The sequence below is a fragment of the Oryctolagus cuniculus genome, chromosome 16 (assembly GCF_964237555.1).
Source record: "Oryctolagus cuniculus chromosome 16, mOryCun1.1, whole genome shotgun sequence".
NCBI lineage: Eukaryota > Metazoa > Chordata > Mammalia > Lagomorpha > Leporidae > Oryctolagus > Oryctolagus cuniculus.
In genome coordinates this window covers 67,793,525-67,811,384 of record NC_091447.1, presented here as the reverse complement: position 1 = coordinate 67,811,384, position 17,860 = coordinate 67,793,525, and the positions used below count along the sequence as shown (strand labels likewise).

The following is a 17,860-nucleotide window of genomic DNA, read 5'->3' as shown; positions in this document are numbered from 1 at the left end:
TCTTCTATCTCATCATCTTCATAATCTTGGCTTGGGGTGTTTTGTTTATTTGGAGGCATCATAATGTCATCATTGATCTTCCACAGCACCCTGCAGGCCGTGCTGCCTTGTTCAGGGGCACGGCCAAGGAGCACAAATCTGTTCTCCGTCCTGTGCGCAGGGACCCATGAGGGCTGAGGCTCTGTCCTGAGGACTGGCAAAAAGACAGGCTCGGGAAAGGGCCAGCTAACCCCTGTGGCACCTCTGGTGATGGAAAGCACAGGAACTATTACCACTGGATGTACTGGAAAGCTGAAGGGTGGGAGGCACATGCTATTGCCTCCTTCAGTGTTTGGGCAGGGACGGCATTATGGTGCAGCAGGTTAAACTGCTGCCTGCCACATGGTATCTCATCTTGGCACCAGTCGAGTCCAGGCTGCTCTGCTTCTGATCCAGCTCCTTGCAAATGCACCTGGGGAAGCAGTGGAAGATAGTCTGAATGCCTGGACCTGTGACACTCACATGGGAGACCAGGATGGACTTGCAGGCTCCTGGCTCTGGACTGATGTAGCCCAGCCATTGCAGCCTTATGGGCAGTGAACCAGCAGACAGTAGATCTCTCTGTGTCTCTCTCTGTGCCTCTCACTGTGTCTCTCTGTGTGTGTGTCTCTCTGTGTCTCTCTGTGTGTCTCTCTCTGTGTCTCTCTGTGTGTTTCTCTGTGTGTTTCTCTGTGTGTGTGTGTGTCTCTCTCTCTCTGTGTCTCTCTGTCTCACTGTCTGTCTCTCTGTCTCTCTCTCTCTCTGTCTCTCTCCCTTTCAAATAAGCAAACCTTCTTTAAAACAAAACTAAGGTTCTCACCTGCCAGACATACTGTGTGAAACCCAGCAGAGTTATGTTTGCACAAAAAAAAAGACATTTGCTGTTTTTCCCTCACATGAAGAATGTTCCTTTTTTTAGTTGTAAAAATTTATTTTATTTGAAAGGAAAAGACTGGGATTAAGAGAGCAATGTTATCCATCCTCTGGTTCACTTCCTAAATGCCCACAGCAGTCAAGGCTGGGCCAGGCCAAAGCCGGAAGCTAGGAACTCAGTCCAGGTCTCCCACATGTGTGGCAGGGACCCAACTGCTTGAGTCATCACCTGCTGCCTCCAAGGATGCCTGTTAGTAGGAATTCAGAATCAGAGTGGAGCTAAGATTAAAAACCAGGCCCTACAGTATAGGATACAGGCATCCCAAATGGCACTAACACCCACCTCAAAATATGAGTATCATCAACAGAAATGAGAAGACCCTAAATTCTGCCTCTTTTGTGTTTATGAGAAGACTGATATTGAAACTGGCTTGATTTCTTGAGCACATGAAAAAAAATTATGATTTATTTATTTTATTCAAAAAGCAGAGTTACAGAAAGAGAAGGAGCGACAGATCTTCCATCCACTGATTCACTCCCCAAATGGCTGCAACAGCTGGAGCTGGGCTAATCCAAAGCCAGGAGCTAGGTGCTTCTTCTGGGTCTCCAACATGAGTGCATGGGCCCAAGCATTTAGGCCACCCACTGCTGATTTCCCAGGCCATTAGCAGGAAGCTGCATCAGAAGTAGAGCAGCCAGGACTCAAACCAGAACCCTATGGGATGCCAGTACTGCTGGCAGAGGCTTAACCTACTGCACTACTGCACTTCCCTCTTGTGCACATTTTTAAATACTCCCATCACAGCTCATCCTCATGTCATGATGTATTCATCAGTCAAGAAACAAAACAAATCTAGGTATCTTAATGGAGTGAACGGAATATGGGCAATGGGTCCAATAGTTACTGCAAGACATAGGCAAAGAGGGAAAAACGTGTGAACAGAAATGGTAACTGAAGGGGGTCTCTCAAACACTGAGGCCTGAGTGGAGAGAGAAGGGATTAGTGAAATGCACCACACTTCCAATGTAGTTAAGGTTAGTGACCATGAGTGATGTTTTATTAAAAAACTGTAAGTGGAAAATAGAGTAGTGATTTTAAGAGCACGAACCCAGGGCTTTCGCAGTGCCACAGTGGGTTAAAGCCTCAGCCTGCAGCACTGGCATCCCATATGGTTGCCAGTTCAAGTCCTAGATGCTCTACTTGCAATCCAGCTCCCTACTGATGGCCTGGGAAAGCACCAGAGTATGGCAAGTGTTTGGGTCCCTGCACCCATGTGGAAGACCCAGCAAGCTCTTGGCTTCAGATCAACTCAGCTCTGGTGTGGCCACTTGGGGAATGAACCAGTGGATGGAAGACCACTCACACACTCACTCACTCACTCTCCCTGCCTCCCTCCCTCCCTCCCCCACCCACCTTTCTCTGTAACTGTCTTTCAAATAAATAAAAAATATTTTTAAAAGCCCCAACCCAGCAGGAAAACTTCATTACCCATGACTCTCTGCTAGTCCCCTGCTTGACTCTCTTCCTGTGACACAGCCATATGATCCTGGAATGACTATGGCCAAAGTGGTTGGCCAGAAGGGTCTCCTAATGCCATTAAAGTGATGTTGAGAAGAATGCTTGTGTAAAGAGAAGCCCAAAAGTCATGGAGATGATGATAGATGCCTTCACATGCTGTGCCCTGAGGACTCTGACTCAGGAATTCTTGGAGCTGCCCATTTCAGTTCTAGGAGCACAAGGATGGCAAGGGCAGTGAGATTAGCTAATTCTGTTGACAATTCTCTGCAGAGCTCTCTTGATGTCCCTGTTCCTCAGGCTGTAGATGAAGGGGTTCAACATAGGGGTGACCATGGTGTACATCAGTGAGGCCACAGCACTCTTTCTGGAAGAGGTGGAGAAGGATGCACTGAGATACACACCTAAACCTGATCCATAAAATAAGCAAACGACCAACAGGTGTGAGCCACAGGTGGAGAAGGCTTTGTACTTCCCATCTGGGGATGGGACTCTCAGAATGGAGGACACGATTTTATAGTAAGAGAAGAGGATCCCTGAGATAGGGAAAAACCCAAATACGATACCAATAAGATACATGACTATGTCATGGTTGAAGGTGTCATCACATGTAAGATTGAGTAGCTGAGAAGGGTCACAAAAGAAATTAGAAATTTCAACTGCCTTGAAGCAGGTAACTGGTAATAATATCAAGTTGTGCAGCAGGGATTCCAAAAGGCTGCCGAAAAAAGACACTGAAACCAAGAAGCCACAGCGGTGGGGGTTCATGATGACCTGGTAATGCAGTGGGTGACAGATGGCAACAAACCTGTCATAGGCCATCACGGTCAGAATCAAATCATCCATGCACCCAAAGATAATAAAGAGAGACATCTGCGTCAGGCAGCCCACATAGGAGATGACTGTGCTGTGAGTGTGGATGTCCACAATCATCTTGGGAACCGTGGTGGAGGTGAAACCCATGTCAGCCAAGGACAGGTTGCAGAGGAAGAAGTACATGGGGGTGTGCAGGTGGGTGTCAGAAATGATGAGCAGGATGATGAGCAGGTTCCCAAGCACTGTGACCAGGTACACGGACAGGAACAGCACTAACAGGAGGGACTGCAGTTCTGGATCCTCTGAGAAGCCCACGAGATGGAATTCTGGGACACACGTCCAATTTTGTGTTTCAACAGAGCCTGTGCTCCTTCTGGAAAAAGAGATAGGGATGGGAAAAGGAGACATGGGCACACAGTGCTTGCTTACAGTTTTTTTGTCTATAGTTTTAATTCAGCTAGTCAAGGGTATAACATAAGGGCAAGTCGAAGGTCCATAGAATAAATAAAATTAAAAGAACTATTGTTGGAGCAACCAAAAAATGTTATGAAACCTAGAACACTAGACCTACCAAGTCCATGAATACAGTCAAATGCATCCTAGACATGTAATAAAAAATAATCAATGCCCTTTTGCCTTCAAAGGTAATACTCTAAATAAGGTATATTTAACTGCTTCTTAATTACCCTTATTTTAACAATGGTACAAATTCCATTGACTTAAGTGTGCTCTAAATGCTAGGACTGTATTATGTCAATGCTAACTTAATGTTGATCGTTCATGATAGGAAAATACTGTTGTGTGTTAGTTATCTTTCAGAGGTTTCGTCATTCTCAGGTTTTCTAGTTTTCCCTTCTGTATCTCCTTTTTGTTTGATAGGGAGATGCACAGACAGGGAAGGAGGGAGGGAGAGAGAGAGAGAGAGTGAGAGACCATTGATTCACTCCCAAATGCCTACAGTGTCTTTGGATGGACTACTGCAGAAGCCTGGAGCTGGAACTTGATCCAGGTCTCTTACATGGGTAGCAGTCACCCAAGTACTTGAGTCATCACCACTGCCTCCCACAGTCTGGGAGGAAGCCGAGTCATGAATGATAGCCTGAAATCAAACTCAGACACTCCTAAGTAGGAGGGGGGATCTTAACCATGTTGTGTGCCCACTCCTGTCTGTCTTCTTTGTGATCCATAACTTCTATCCTGGTCATTGGTGGGGGTCAAATTTTGATAAATGTGGTTTAATTAAGTGCACATAATCATACAAAAGCAATGACCACAAATGTAACTTTAGTGATTTCTACACCTGTCAGGGATCAGAAATAAGGATTTTTACAAGAAAATGTCTGAATTTTCAAAAGTTTGAACAGGTAATTTTTGTATTTGCCTCAAGATCTCAGTAAATTATCTTGTATTTGAGAGGTGTACCTTATTTAAATATTTTCAAAATTTTCCTTTTTTCATAGCAACCTAGTAATGCTGCTTTACAATTTTATGATCATAAACCCTCTTATTTGCAGTTGAAGTGTTTGCTATCAGGGAGAACACAAAGTCAACTTTGAGTTCCAATCTTCCTATGCCTAAAGAAAATATTGTAGTATTAACCTTCCCTTATCCATGGGTTGTAATTCTCTATCTGCCCTAAGACAACTGTAGTTCATTATTTTAGCAAAATATGCTAGGATTGAACTGAGAAAAAATGCAAAACAAATTCCAGGAAATAATGCAAGCATACTTGTGCAGATTCCTAATCCATGAAATGGATGCTTGCCCTATAAGACTGTTGCAAGGAAATTCTTAATTCTTTTTATCTTTCTTGATTCATTTTTTTCATATTTGAAACAGAGGTATCTTCCATCTACTGGTTCACTCCTCAAATGCCCACAAGAGCTCAAGCTGAGGCTGGAGCCCAGAATTCCATCCAGATCTCCTATGTGATGTCAAAAACCTGAGTAACTGGGCCATCACCTGCTGTCTGTCATGCATATTAGTGGAAAGCTTGGTCAGAAGAAGAGCAACTGGGACTCGAACCAGGTACTCCTCTATGGGATGTGAATTTCCCAAGCTGAGGCTCAACCAACTGCACCACAATGCATGCTCCTTCATGTCAGTATTAGTTTGTGCATCTCTAAGTAGATTTCTTTAAAACTCACCTGAAAAGTACATGAATGTATCTAGTATACACACCTACTGCCCCCGAAGCAGATTAGGGTGCACTAAAGTTCGGTTTTCAGCCCCTCTGGGATGTACATTCACTTCAAACATTTCATCTGCTTCACATCTTTAACTGGGAGGGGGGACATTATCTAATTAGTACATGCATTATTATGACAAGCTTTTGAAATCTTTGTCCCTCTCTTCATATCACACAAGTGAGGACTTCTGGTTGAATAGCAAAATTGGATGCACGTGTATTTTTGTCCAACACCTGTTTGCTATCCCAATAAAAACAATCAAATATATCTTTGATATACCAAATATATACTGCCTATATATTTGATATACCATCTATATATCAACTATATATTTGATGTATCATCAAATATTTCTTTGGGTAATATTTAGTAGTAATCCTTCCCTAATCACATGAAATTTCAAGTTATGTGGGAATGTTATTTCTACTTGGCATAATATTATTTCTGCTTGCTGTATGGAGGAAGTAAGGAAATCAGCATCATTCACCTACAATACATGCCAACATGTGTGTAAATCTCTCCACCTCCCCATGATTGTATTGTCCACTGGACGTAGGAAGAATAACACCCATATCTGTGACAGGGTATCATCTAGGGGAATGAGAGCTTAAGCATGTGGTCATCGTGATTTTTCAAAATACAGACTCTGTAATTGGAGAAACAGCAAATTGTTGATAAATGATGCTGGCAAAGGGTACCCTAGAACATGCCTCAGCTCGGAAACAAGGATTGCCTGCCCCCTTCTCTCTGTGCATTTGTGCTAGATGTGAAACACAGCTCTGCCTTGATTTTTGAATACTCAGGAACAAAGATTTTGCTGTAGATTCCATTAAGTGCCATTACAGGATCCATGTGTCCTTCACAGAGATGCAAACACGTGCTATTCTATGGTCTAGTTCTGTGGGACTTTCCTGAAAGGGATCTTCAAGAAAGCACCAGTGTGTTAAAGCCACACTGCTGACGGCCAGGTATTGCGAGCCATGGGATGGTCTACTGAACGTGTAACAGAGATCTTCATTGCTGATGCCTCCACTCTGCCAAGTCAGGTACAGCTTCAGGGGAATCAGAAATGAAAGGGAGTGCATCATTCTTCTCAAAAATACATGTTCACAGCCATAGTGAAGCTTCAAAGTCTTTTTAGACAAAAAATGTGTATATTTTACAAAAAAATCTGTAAAAAATGATAATGTATGGAAAATAATGTGTTATGAAAAAAATCTATGTGTGGATTTCAAAAGCAGTAATTCATACTTTTCATTCCATTTTTCCATGAATATTCTGAAGTCCTCTCATTGGAGGACAAGAGCTGTGTCAGCTCTATGGATGAGGTCCCAACTCAAATGACAATGCTGACTCTCAGAGATGCCAACAACTTGGAGTGGAGCAGATAGGATTCAACACTACATTGTCAGCATATGAAACTGATGTATTCAACTTCTTCATTATCTCCCCCTGCTCAGAAAGACTTAAGCAAAGCTCCAGTGATCTAAACTACAGGAAACTCTGAGGACTGTTGGTAATCTCTTTCCAGTTCTGCAGTCAGAAATGGAAACCAACACCCCATTTTATGTCTCTCATTGAGAAGACAGGAGTGATTACAAGAGTGGTGAGGAAGGAGGCAGAAGTGAAAGCCAGGTGTGGGCTCAGGAGACCCAACTCCTCTGAGTTATTGTGTTCTGGGATCCTGTGATCTTAGCCTTTGACTTAAGCCACACTTCACCCATGACTGCCCACAATCGACAGAGAAGCCCATGGAAGGAGCACGGTGGACAGAAAGTGAAACTGCTGCTGGGGTCACCAGAGGGGTAGGGTGGCCATGTGCCCTGTGTCTGATTCAGATGTGGTTTCAGGGGCCATGCTTTGGTGTATTGACTAAAGCTGCAGCCTGCAGACCTGGCATCCCATACAGGCAACAGTTCAAGTCCTGGCTGTTTCACTTCCAATCCATTTCCCTGCTAATGCACCTGGGAAAGCAACATAATATGATCCAAATCCTTGGGCTCCTGCACATACAAGGGAAACCCGGATGGAGTTCCTGGCTTCAGCCTGGCACAGCCCCAGCTGTTATGGCCATCTCAGGAGTGAAGCAATGGATGGAAGACCTTTCTCACTCTCTGCCTCTCCCTCTCTGTAACTTTCAAATAAAATAATTCTTTTTTTAAAGATGGGGACTCAATTCATTGTACCTAATAACCAGATAAAAGTCCCAAAAATTGCTGAGCTCCTCTATGCAACAAAACTTGGGAGATTGTACAGATGTAATGAAACAGCCTACTTGCAACAGAGTTCAGAGCCTGGCACTTAGGAAGCCCTAAGTAAACGCCCACCATGTTATGCTCTCTGGTATCCTCATCATCACCTTTATGATCATGTTTCTGTGTGTTCAGGGAACAGTTTAGAGATGCATTTGCTGCTGTCATAAAGAGGATTCCAAAGAGGTAAGACTTAATACAGGAGGAAAGCCAAACTCGGAATGAGATATCTGGGACTCCTATAAGAATCAAGAACATAGACTTCACAATCATCTGGACTGAAGCTTTGCTTATTGGTTCCCTCCCCTAAGTCTATCCCAACTCTCACTTTTCTTCTGATGAGGAGAAAACAATGTTCCTAAGAGTCCAACCTCCTTCCCTGCTATCCCTCAGCACTTACTGAGCTGCGCTGGGTCTCAACTGAGGCATGACCATGGGTGATGGCTCTGCTGCTCCTCTTCTGCCTGGAGTGCAATGGAGGGAGCCTCAGGCTCTGTATTGAGGACTGGAAGGAGACAGACTTTGACTGGAGGCTCCTGGTGCAGATTCTCACAATCGGAGTGCAAGCACTTCATTTCCACTGGCAGGGTCAAGGTATGAATGTGCTGGCTCATTATTAGGACCTTGGATGCTCAATGCACAGAGCTCCCAATTAGCCAGCCAGTCCATGTTAACCTAGTCCCTAAGGACTTGCTGATATTAATGGAAGAGGAATATGAGAAAAGTAAGTGTGCCTGGAACCTGTTCACAAGTAAGCTCACCTGTGCTCTTGAGTGCTGACATGCAAGTTGCAAGATCTTTACATAAAACTCAGACTTCTGTTTTCAATTTCACAACTGAATATGTGGTGTTTTTTTTTTTTGTCTGCCAACCCATTTTATTCATCATGAAACCTCAGGAGAATTGTATGTTGTATACCAATAATCAGATATTCTTTTCACTTTCTCGGTTAGCATTAGTCTCTGAATAGAGCTTCCTATTTCATTTTCTAAGCCTTTGCTTGGGTTTGTATTTTATGTCTTGGGAACTGATGTGCTTTTTACTAATTTGAAATAGTCTTCATGCCTAGGTTGTGACTCTTACTGAATTATACTCAAGATTACAAAACTATTGATAATTACATATTTCTTTGCCCTTATACTTCAATACTTCAGAAGCAGTAGGTGAAAAAGCATACTTCAAAAAGTTTGCAGAAAAATTTAATTAACTGATAAGCTGATAATATGTATTTTGTGAACTTATGAAAGATCCTACATATGTACAAAAGCATCTCCAGCTTGTGTATTGTCATATAGTAGATAGCAGTAGTGTGAAGGCAAAGCAGATTTCTGACTTAGACTTCTCGAATTCCCCCCCCCCCCACTGATGAACCAAGACTGTAAACTTCAGGTAGACACTTTTCATTTTGGGGCTGGTCAATCTAGTTATCTCAACCATCCTACTGGTCAGGTGTAGGAGGAAAAATGCCTTGTGGGTCATCTGTATCCCATAGAACACACTGGGCTGAGCTCTCTTGCTATGGGGCATGACTGGGGAGTGAGGGCCCATTGCCACATCCTTCCTAGTGAGCAATAAAAAACTGAGGCTCTCTCCTTAGGACTGTTGGGAAGACAAACAGCCCTGGGCCTCCTAATGTGGATGACTCTGGGAGTAATTGACAAAAGCACATTTTTTACTGCATTAGTATCAAGAGATTTTAAAAATTAACTCTCCACTTGTGTTTAAATGTGGAGGGACAAAGACAGACAAAGGGAGAGTTCTTCTAGTCAGCAGGTCACTCCCCATAAACCCACAGAACTTGGCCAGGCAAAAGCCAGGAGCTAAGAACTCAACCCATGTCTCCCACACAAGAGGCGGGAATGCAATTGCCTGAGCTAAAATCTGCTGGCTCTCAACAAGCACTTTAATGGGAAGAGGGAACTGACAGAGGAGCCAAGAGTCAAATTCAGGTTCTTCGGTACGGGATGTGGGCATCCCAAGGGGAATCCCAACTGCTCAAATGCCTGCCCTTGGCACCAGCATTCTGTAAGGCTGAAGACACAGGCTGATCTGTCCTCCTGTGTGGTCCTGAACACTCTGCGATGTACATTGCTTTTGGTGTTGGTCTGTGAGAACCACAGACTGTGACTAATCTCTCTCTCCACCATATCAGACAACCTAGCAAACCATCATGCTCTCAGCCAAATTGTCCTGCAGGAGAGCATTCAGAAAGGCAGATTCTCTCTGCCTTGTGTATTTGTTCCTATTCCACCATACTTCTCCATGGTGGATCCATGGTCATCTAGTCCAAAGAAGTGAACCTGCTTTCTCTTCTTCCAGCAGAATCTCTCCAGTGCCATCACAACCAGGGGCAGCCATTCTGGGTCCAAATGCACCAGATATTCCCAGCAGCTTCTGATGTTTGCTTATCACTTAAAAGCTCATTTTACTTCCAATTGTACTTAGATTTTTGTCAGAATTTTATTTAAGGTCTACAACTTTCATGTATTTGCTATATACAGATTCAAGAACATAGTGATACTTCCCACCCTAGCCTCCTTCCTGCCCACACTCCCACCCTTCTTCCTCTTCCCTCTCCTATTCCCATTCTTGCTTTTTACAAAGATCTATTTTCAATTAACATTATACTCATAAGATTTACTCTACACTCTGTAAAGAGTTCAGCAAATAGTATAAAGAAAAAAAAAACATACTATTCCTCAAAAGCTGAGACAAGGGCGGCTCAAAATCATTGCATCTCAAAGTGTCAGTTTCACTCCTATAGATTACCTTTTAGAGGCTCTATTAGTTAACACAGATCAGGGAGAACATGTGGTACTTGTCTTTTTGGGACTGACTCATTTCAATAAGTATAATGGTTTCTAGTTATATCCGTTTTGTTGCAAATAACAGGAATTTGGTATTTTTTAACCACTGTGTTGTATTTCATAGTGTATATACACAATAATTTCCTTATTGAGTCTTGTGATGATGGACATCTGGGTTTATTCCATATTTTAGCTGTTGTGAATTGAGCTGCAATGAACATGAGGGTACAGATAATTCTTTCATATGCTTATATTTCTTTTGGTTTGTTTAAATTCCCAGGAGTGGAATGACTAGATCATATGGTAGGTCTATATTCAGATTTCTGAGGTATCTCCATACTGTCTTCCACAGTGGCTGTACCAGTTGACATTCCTACCAGCAGTGGACCAGCATACCTTTTTACCCACATCCTCACCATCGTTTGTTGCTTGTTGATTTCTATATGAAAGCCAATCTACCTGGGGTGAGATGGCACCTCATTGTGGTTTTTGATTTTCATTTCCCTGATAGCTAGTGATCCTGAACATTCTTTGAAGCATCTGCTGGCCATTTGAATTTCCTCTTTTGAAAAATGCCAGTCTAGGGGCCGGCACTGTGGCACAGTACATTAACCCTCTGCTTGCAGTGCCGGCATCCCAAATGGGCAGTGGTTCTGGTCCTGGCTGCTCCTCTTCCAATCCAGCTTTCTGCTATGGCCTGGGAAAGCAGTAGAAGGTGGCCCTTGTCCTTGGGCCCCTGCACTCACATGGGAGACCTGGAAGAAGCTCCTGGCTTCTGGCTTCAGATCGGTGCAGCTCTGGCCATTGTGGCCATTTAGAGAGTGAACCAATGGACCTAAGACCTTTCTGTCTCTCCCTCTCACTGTCTGTAACTCTACCTGTCAAATAAAGAAATAAAAAATCTTAGACTGGCATTTTTCTTGTTTTTTTTTAAGTTCTCTGCCCATTTCTTAACTGGATGTTTGTTTTGTTATTGTTGAGTCTCTTGAGTTCTTTAAAAATTCTGGATACTAATCTTTTATCTGTTGCATAGTTGCAAAGAATGTCTCCCATTCTGTAAGTTGTCTCTTCATGTCACTGAGCTTTTATATTGCAGGGGAGAATTAGTCTATTTTTTCTGTGATTCCCTGTGCTTCTTGTGTCTTTTCCAAGAAGTCTTTGCCTATGCCAATGTCACACAGAGTTTCCCCAGTGATCTGTAGTAATTTAATGGTATCAGGTCATAGATTTATGTGTTTGATCTATTTTGAGTGGATCTTTGTGTAAGTGTCTAGATTTTGTGTAAGGGTCTAGTTTCATAATTCTGCATGTGGAAATCCAGTTTACCCAGGACCATTGTTCAAGAGACTGTCCTTGCTCCAGGGGTTGATTTTAGTTCCTTCATCAAAGATGTTGCTTGTAGATGCATGGATGATGTCTTGAGTGTCTATTCTGTTCCACTGGTATACACATCTATTTTTTTTCCAGTACCAGGTAGTTTTGATAGTTACTGCCCTGTAGTGTGTCTTGAAATCTGGTATTGTGATGCTTTCAATTTGTGTGTGTCTTAAAATGTTCCTTTAGCTATTCAGGGTCTCTTTTGTTTCCGTGTGAATTTTAGCATCATTTTTTCTAGTTCTGAAAAGAATGTCCTTGATATTTTGATTGGTATTGCATTGAATCTGTAAATTGCTTTTGGTAGTATGCACAATTTGATCATATTGATTCTTCCAGTTCATGAACATGGAAGTTTTTCCATTTTTTATCTCCTCTTCCATTTCTTTCTTGAAAATTTTGTAATTTCTATCATAGAGGTTTTGACCTCCTTGTTTAAATTTATTCCAAGGTATTTAATTTTTCTTGTACCTATTATAAATGAGATTGATTTTAGAAGTTCTGTCTCAGCCATGACATTGTCTTCATATATAAAGGCTATTGATTTTTGTGTGTTTATTTATTTATTTATTAAAGGTTTATTTATTTATTTGAAAGTCAGAGTCACACAGAGAGAGGAAAGGCAGAGAGAGATAGAGGTCTTCCATCCGCTGGTTCACTCCCCAAATGGCTGCAACAGTCAGAGCTCTGCCGATCCCAAGCCAGGACCCAGGAGCTTTCTCCAGGTCTCCCACAAGGGTGCAGGGGCCCAAGGACCTGGGCCATCCTCTACTGATTTCCCAGGCCATAGCAGAGAGCTGGATCAGAAGTGGAGCAGCCAGGTCTGAAGCCAGTGCCCAGATGGTCAGCGGGCACTTTACGCCAGGGTGTTAATCCTGTGCACCACAGTGCTGGCCCCTGTGTGTTAATTTAATATCCTGCCACTTTAAAGCTCTTTTATGAATTACAACAGTCTGTTATTGAGTCCTTGGTTCCCCTATATATAGAATCATGTCATCTGCACATAGGGATAGTTTGGCTTCTTCCTTCCCAATTGATATCCTTTTGATTTCTTTTTCTTGGCTAATGGCTCTGGTTGAAACTTTATTGAATAGCAATAGTAAGAATGGGCATCCTTATCTGTTTCCAGATCTTAGTTGGAATGCTTCCAACTTTTCCCCATTCACTAAGATATTGGCTGCGGATTTGTCATATATTGCCTTGATTCTGTTGAGGAGTGTTCCATCCATACACAATTTGCTTAAGGTTTTCATCAGGAAAGGATGTTGTATTTTATCAAATGCTATCTCTGCAGCTATTGAGATCACCATATGGCTTTTGTTCTTCAGTTTGTTAAAGTGAAATATATCACACTTATTCATTTGTGAATATTGAACCACCCCTGCATACCAGGGATAAATCCCACTTGATCTGGATGAAAGATCTTTCTGATGTGTTGTTGGATTCAATTAGTTAGTATTTTGTTGATATGGATCTATAATTCTTTGTATCTTTTTCTGGTTTAAGAATTAAGATGATGTTGGCCTCATAGAAGAAGTCTGGGAAGATTCCCTCCCTTTCAACTGCTTTGAATATCTTGAATAGATTTGGGATTAGTTCTTCATTAAATACCTGATAGAATTCAGCAGTGCAGCCATCTGGTCCTGGGCTTTTATTTATTGGGAGGGTTTTATGGTATACCACAAGCAGGCCAGTATATTTATTGTGGGAGATCCACAGAAAGGAGAGAGAGAGTGCAAGTGTACCAGTTTGAAGAGATAATGACCGAAATTGGAAGCTTCCCAAATATCAAGAGAGAAGTAGAAATATACATTTAAGGAAGCTCCATGAACTCCAATTATAACACATTCAACACAAATTAAAATTAAACTGTAAAAATCGCAAAGAGGGCCAGCGCCGTGGCTCACTAGGCTAATCCTCCGCCTAGCGGCACCAGCACACCAGGTTCTAGTCCCGGTTGGGGCACCGGATTCTGTCCCAGTTGCCCCTCTTCCAGGCCAGCTCTCTGCTGTGGCCAGGGAGTGCAGTGGAGGATGGCCCAGGTGCTTGGGACCTGCACCCCATGGGAGACCAGGAAAAGCACCTGGCTCCTGGCTCCTGCCATCGGATCAGCACAGTGCGCTGGCCGCAGTGCGCCGGCCACGGCAGCCATTGGAGGGTGAACCAACAGCAAAGGAAGACCTTTCTCTCTGTCTCTGTCTCTCACTGTCCACTCTGCCTGTCAAAAAAAAAATCGCAAAGAGAATCATGGAAACAGCAAGGGAAACATGACATCACAGAAATTCAAGATGCTAATGAACTGGAGGCAAGATTTCAGCTTAAATCCTGGGTGCTTGGAAATTATCATACTCAAGCACACATCAGTTCAAGACATCAGAACCTCTGGTAGTGAAATTCAGGCATCAGAACTTTTAAAGCTCCTTAGAGGGTTTCATAAAAAGGAGCAGTGATATGCATTCTCACAGATAACCATACCAAATAAGTTAGAAGGATACATATGGAAATGTGCTTGGAAAGTTCATACAAATTATGGAAAAGATATCAATTTTCAATAACAAAAAGGAAAAGTGTATTTTATTTTTCTAGGATAGCTGATGGTCCATAATGAGCTACAGAAGACTCCCTAGGTACAATATGAGTCAGGTATGCAAGGGTAAAGATATAGTGCTTCCATGAAGAAAGAGAAAAACAGGAAATCTCAGTTACAAGATAAGATGAATGAAAGCCATGAGAACCTCACGTGTGATGTGATGAGCCAGGTGAGATTTTAGGGTCTGGATGCTGAGTTTTGCCACCTTTCCAATCTGTGCTCTAAATAGCTTGCTGACTGAGAAGTCTCCACATGGCCCTCTTGATATCCCTGTCCCTCAGGATGTAGATAGAGGGGTTGAGCAGTGGGATGACCACAGTGTACATCACTGAGGCCACAGCACACTTCCTGAAAGAAAGTGAGGCTGCTGAACTGAGATATACCCCAAGGGATGTTCCATAAAATAAACACACAACAGTCACATGAGATCCACGGGTGGAGAAGGCTTTGTAATTCCCACCAGCTGATGGGACTCTCAGAATGGAGGAAATGATTTTGTAGTAAGAATAGAGAATCCCTGAGATAGGGAGAAAACCATATATGATGCCAACAAAATATATGGCTCTGTCATGAGTGAAAGTGTCAGAGCAGGTAAGGATGAGAATCTGGGAAGGTTCACAGAAGAAATTAGAAATGTCATTCGTCTTTGAAGCAGGTAACTTTTAATACCATCACATTCTGCAGCAGGGATTCCAAAAGGCTGGCCACAAAGGACCTGGAAACTACGAAGCCACAGCGGCAGGGGTTCATGATGACCTGTTAATGCAGTGGATGACAGATGGTGACAAACCAGCCATAGACCATCATGGTCAGAAGCAAAGCATCCATGCATCCAAAGATGATAGAGATTCATCTGTGTCAGGCAGCCCACATAGGAGATGGCTGTGCTGTGAGTGTGGATGTCCACAATCATCTTGGGAATCATGGAGTAAGTGAAACCAATATGTGCCAAGGACAGGTTGCAGAGGAAGAAATACATGGGGGTGTGCAGGTGGGAGTCTGAGCTATTGGCCAGGCTGATGAGCAGGTTCCCAAGCACCGTGCTCAGGTACATGGACAGGAACAGCCCAAAGAAGAGAGGCTGCAAGGCTGGATCTTCTGAGAAGCCCGTGAGATGAAATTCTGATACTTGTGTCATATTTTATGTTTCAAAACAACCTGGAGTCATTTTGGAAAGGAAAATAGGGCTGGTAAAAGGAAACAGATAAACTGGCATCCAGCACTCTATATGTCTACAAGTCAAGTATGTATGGATATAGCATGAGGGTAACTCTAGTGTTCACAGAATAAGTTGAAGGCAAAGAAAAAGGGTTTTCTTGTTGGAATACAGTTGTGAAATTCATGCATTTTTTTCATGTTACAAATTTTCCTTGTAGTTTCTGGGGACACCACTCATATTCACAATTGGTGACCAAATTCTGTCGTCTTTCTCAATGGTGACAAACTCAATCTTCTGAGATCTTTTACGATTCGTTTCTGTGCTACCTCTCTCTATGCAAAAGCTTTCAAGAGTCTCACAAATGTTAGAAAGCCAAGAACATTGGACCTAACAAGTCTATGGTCACAGTCAAATGCAATCTAGTATTTAATAAAAACAGTCTAATTAAAGGAACTTTAAAAACAGTTAAATATGCCTTTTTTAAAATCTAAGACAATGGTACAAATTCCATTCATTCATAATTTTTATAAGTCATCTACAAAGCTGTGACTATATTGTCTGAACTCCAAACTAAGGCTGATTCTTCACAACCAGGAAATGCTGTTGTGTTGTGTGCCTGTTGTCTTCCAGGGATCTACCCATTCCTAACTTTTCTGACTTCCCTCCCTTGTGGATGTGTGTGCTCATTCTAATATTGTTAGCTCCTTTTCTTGAGAGACAGAGATAAGAGAGAGAGAGAAAGAAAGATACAGAGAGAGAGAGAGAGACAGAGAGAGAGAGAGAGAGCATGCACTCTCATCCACTGCTTCACTCCACAGATGCCTGAGATGGCTGTGGCTGGAACAAGGTAGAAATTGTGAGTTCTTATTTTTATCTCAATCCAGGTCTCCCATGTGTAGAGACTCAACCATCTGACCACTGCCTGCCAGAATCTGTATTCACAGGAAACAAAAGTCAGGAACCAGGGCCAGTAATCAACCCTAGGTACTGTGCGGGAGGTGGCACCTTAACCACTATGCTATTTACACTCACTCCTTTTTGCCTCTTAGTGCCATTTAATATATAACTCTAGTCCTTGGCGTGGGCGGGCTTCAAATTTTTGTTAAAGTCACTGCCAAATACACATAGTCATGTGAAATTGATGACCGCCATGGGAACAATAATGCATTCTGTACCTGTCAATGATTAGAAACAGTGAACTATTAAGAACCACTTGAATTTTTAAAATTTTCTGCAGGTTTCTTTGTATGCTCCTCTTAGAATCTTAATAAATGCCTATATATTAGAGCTGTTTACTTTAAACATTTCTAAATTTTTTATTATGTGTTATTTAATGCCTGGCAATACTGCTTGGTTGTTTTTCTGATCATAAACTATTTGAGGTGTGTGATATCAGGAAAGGTCCAAAGACAGCTCTGAGTCCCAAACTTCCTATGCATAATTCAAGGATTTTATGTCACCACTTCCTGGTACATGAATTTTTCTAACTTCAGCTGCCTAAAGGCAATGTTACTTTACTATTTTGCTAGGTTATACTGTCATTGAATGGTGAAAAAATGCAAAACAGAGAATTCCAGAAAATAATGTAAAGACACTCAATAGTTACTGCCTCTGTAAAATAGCAATAATAATGATCTCCCTTATAGAGCTGTTGTAAGAAAAAATTCTAAAATCTGTTATAAAATTTCAATTCGTTATTTTATTTGAAAGGCAGAGAGATCTGAAGTAAAAATGATACAGAAAGAGACTGATCTTCCATTCTCTGGTTCATTCCCCAAATCCCCACAGCAGCTGAGCTGTGCCAGGCCAAATCCAGGAACAAGGAACCCCAACCATGTCTCCCCAAGTTCTCGGACCATCATCTGCTGCCTCCTAGGCACATTGGCAAGAGGCTGAATTGGAAGAAGAGTAAGCCAAGTCTGGAATTGGGCAAAGCAGCTTAACCTGCTTCACCACAATGCCTGCCCCTCTGAGTCAGTAGTAATTTCTGAATTCCTAAATAGTTTTCTCTAAAACTTATCTACAAAGTGCTTGAAGCACACCTGAGTAGAATTCTACACTTGTTGCCCATGAAATGCACAAGTATACATTGATGTTTGGGTTTAAGTCTCTCTGTGAAGTGCTCATGTCTCCTTCAAACACTTTGATTGCTTCCTGTCCTTACCTGAGAGAGGAACATCATTTCATTTGTCTATTTATTATTCTGACAGTTTTTCAAAAATTCTTCTGTCTCCATATCACACACATGAGAATTGCTATAAGACAT

At 42.3% G+C, this 17,860-nt stretch overlaps 1 protein-coding gene across 1 annotated transcript; it reads right to left on the bottom strand.

The window, feature by feature from the left end:
- Positions 1-2,650: 2,650 nt before the first annotated feature.
- On the bottom strand, positions 2,651-15,573 carry LOC138843143 (olfactory receptor 7E178-like). The gene is made up of 4 exons (XM_070059335.1): positions 15,105-15,573; positions 7,740-7,903; positions 6,256-6,464; positions 2,651-3,596 (listed from the first exon to the last, which is right to left on the bottom strand). Exons 1-4 carry the CDS (start codon positions 15,571-15,573, stop codon positions 2,651-2,653), a joined length of 1,788 nt encoding a protein of 595 aa, XP_069915436.1.
- Between the last annotated feature and the right edge of the window lie 2,287 nt (positions 15,574-17,860).